General features: G+C 44.3%; 1 protein-coding gene across 1 annotated transcript; it reads right to left on the bottom strand.

Moving 5' to 3' along the window:
- Positions 1-74: 74 nt before the first annotated feature.
- Positions 75-795, bottom strand: LOC121939679 (thymidine kinase, cytosolic-like). Its single transcript, XM_042482665.1, has 3 exons — positions 698-795; positions 497-586; positions 75-239 (listed from the first exon to the last, which is right to left on the bottom strand). Exons 1-3 carry the CDS (start codon positions 782-784, stop codon positions 75-77), a joined length of 342 nt encoding a protein of 113 aa, XP_042338599.1. The 5' UTR covers positions 785-795.
- Between the last annotated feature and the right edge of the window lie 24 nt (positions 796-819).

Genomic DNA, 819 nt, shown 5'->3' on the forward strand with positions numbered 1-819 from the left:
TATATATATATATATATATATATATATATAAAATACAGTAATGTGTCCAAGCCAAAAACATGTTTTCATGCACTTCAGGGTGATCTTATTGGGGACTTTTCTTTGGTTGGCCTCCTCACCTCCTTCTCGGCTCCGATCCTCTTTGTGTAGGCAGCTTCTTTGTAACACTGCATGCAGACGGCGTGGAGCTTCACCACGCTCTCCGCTAGAGGGACGAGGTTCAAGATGTTCCCAAATGGCTACAAGAATGCACAGGACAGCAGAAAAGCATTCAGCAACAATGAGTTGGTGGAGGCATAATCACATTACCAGGACAGAAGAGACACGCTATAGTGAGGAATAATGAGCGCACTGAGCGGCCTGCTATGGTGCAGATTGTCAAGTCATGTGTTTGTCTCAGACATGTTGTTGTGTCTATACACACAGAGGTGCTCTATCTGTCTGCAGCACACAGTGTCTGTTTGTCAGCGTCACACTGAGACAAACTGATCCTCACCTTTCTCTGGAAGGTTCCATCCAAAGCGGCTACAATGATTGTTTTCCCTAAATTGGCCATCTCTTCACAAAACTCCACCGTGTCTGGAAACTAGAAGAAGACAAAAGAAGAATTATTGAGAAATTTGTCCCGCTTGCTTGTAAAGGGTATGTAAAGGGTAAAGAAGAGGCGAGTATACACTATATATATATACACACTTACAAACTGTCCCTCATCAATTCCAATGACGCAGGCTTGTAATGCCAGAGGCCGCACATCTGCAAGACAATTGGCTGGTACAGCTTCCATCGTGTTCCTAAAAGATGGACAGGACAGAAGGGGGG

The sequence above is a fragment of the Plectropomus leopardus genome, unplaced genomic scaffold (genome assembly GCF_008729295.1).
Source record: "Plectropomus leopardus isolate mb unplaced genomic scaffold, YSFRI_Pleo_2.0 unplaced_scaffold561, whole genome shotgun sequence".
NCBI classification, from domain to species: domain Eukaryota; kingdom Metazoa; phylum Chordata; class Actinopteri; order Perciformes; family Serranidae; genus Plectropomus; species Plectropomus leopardus.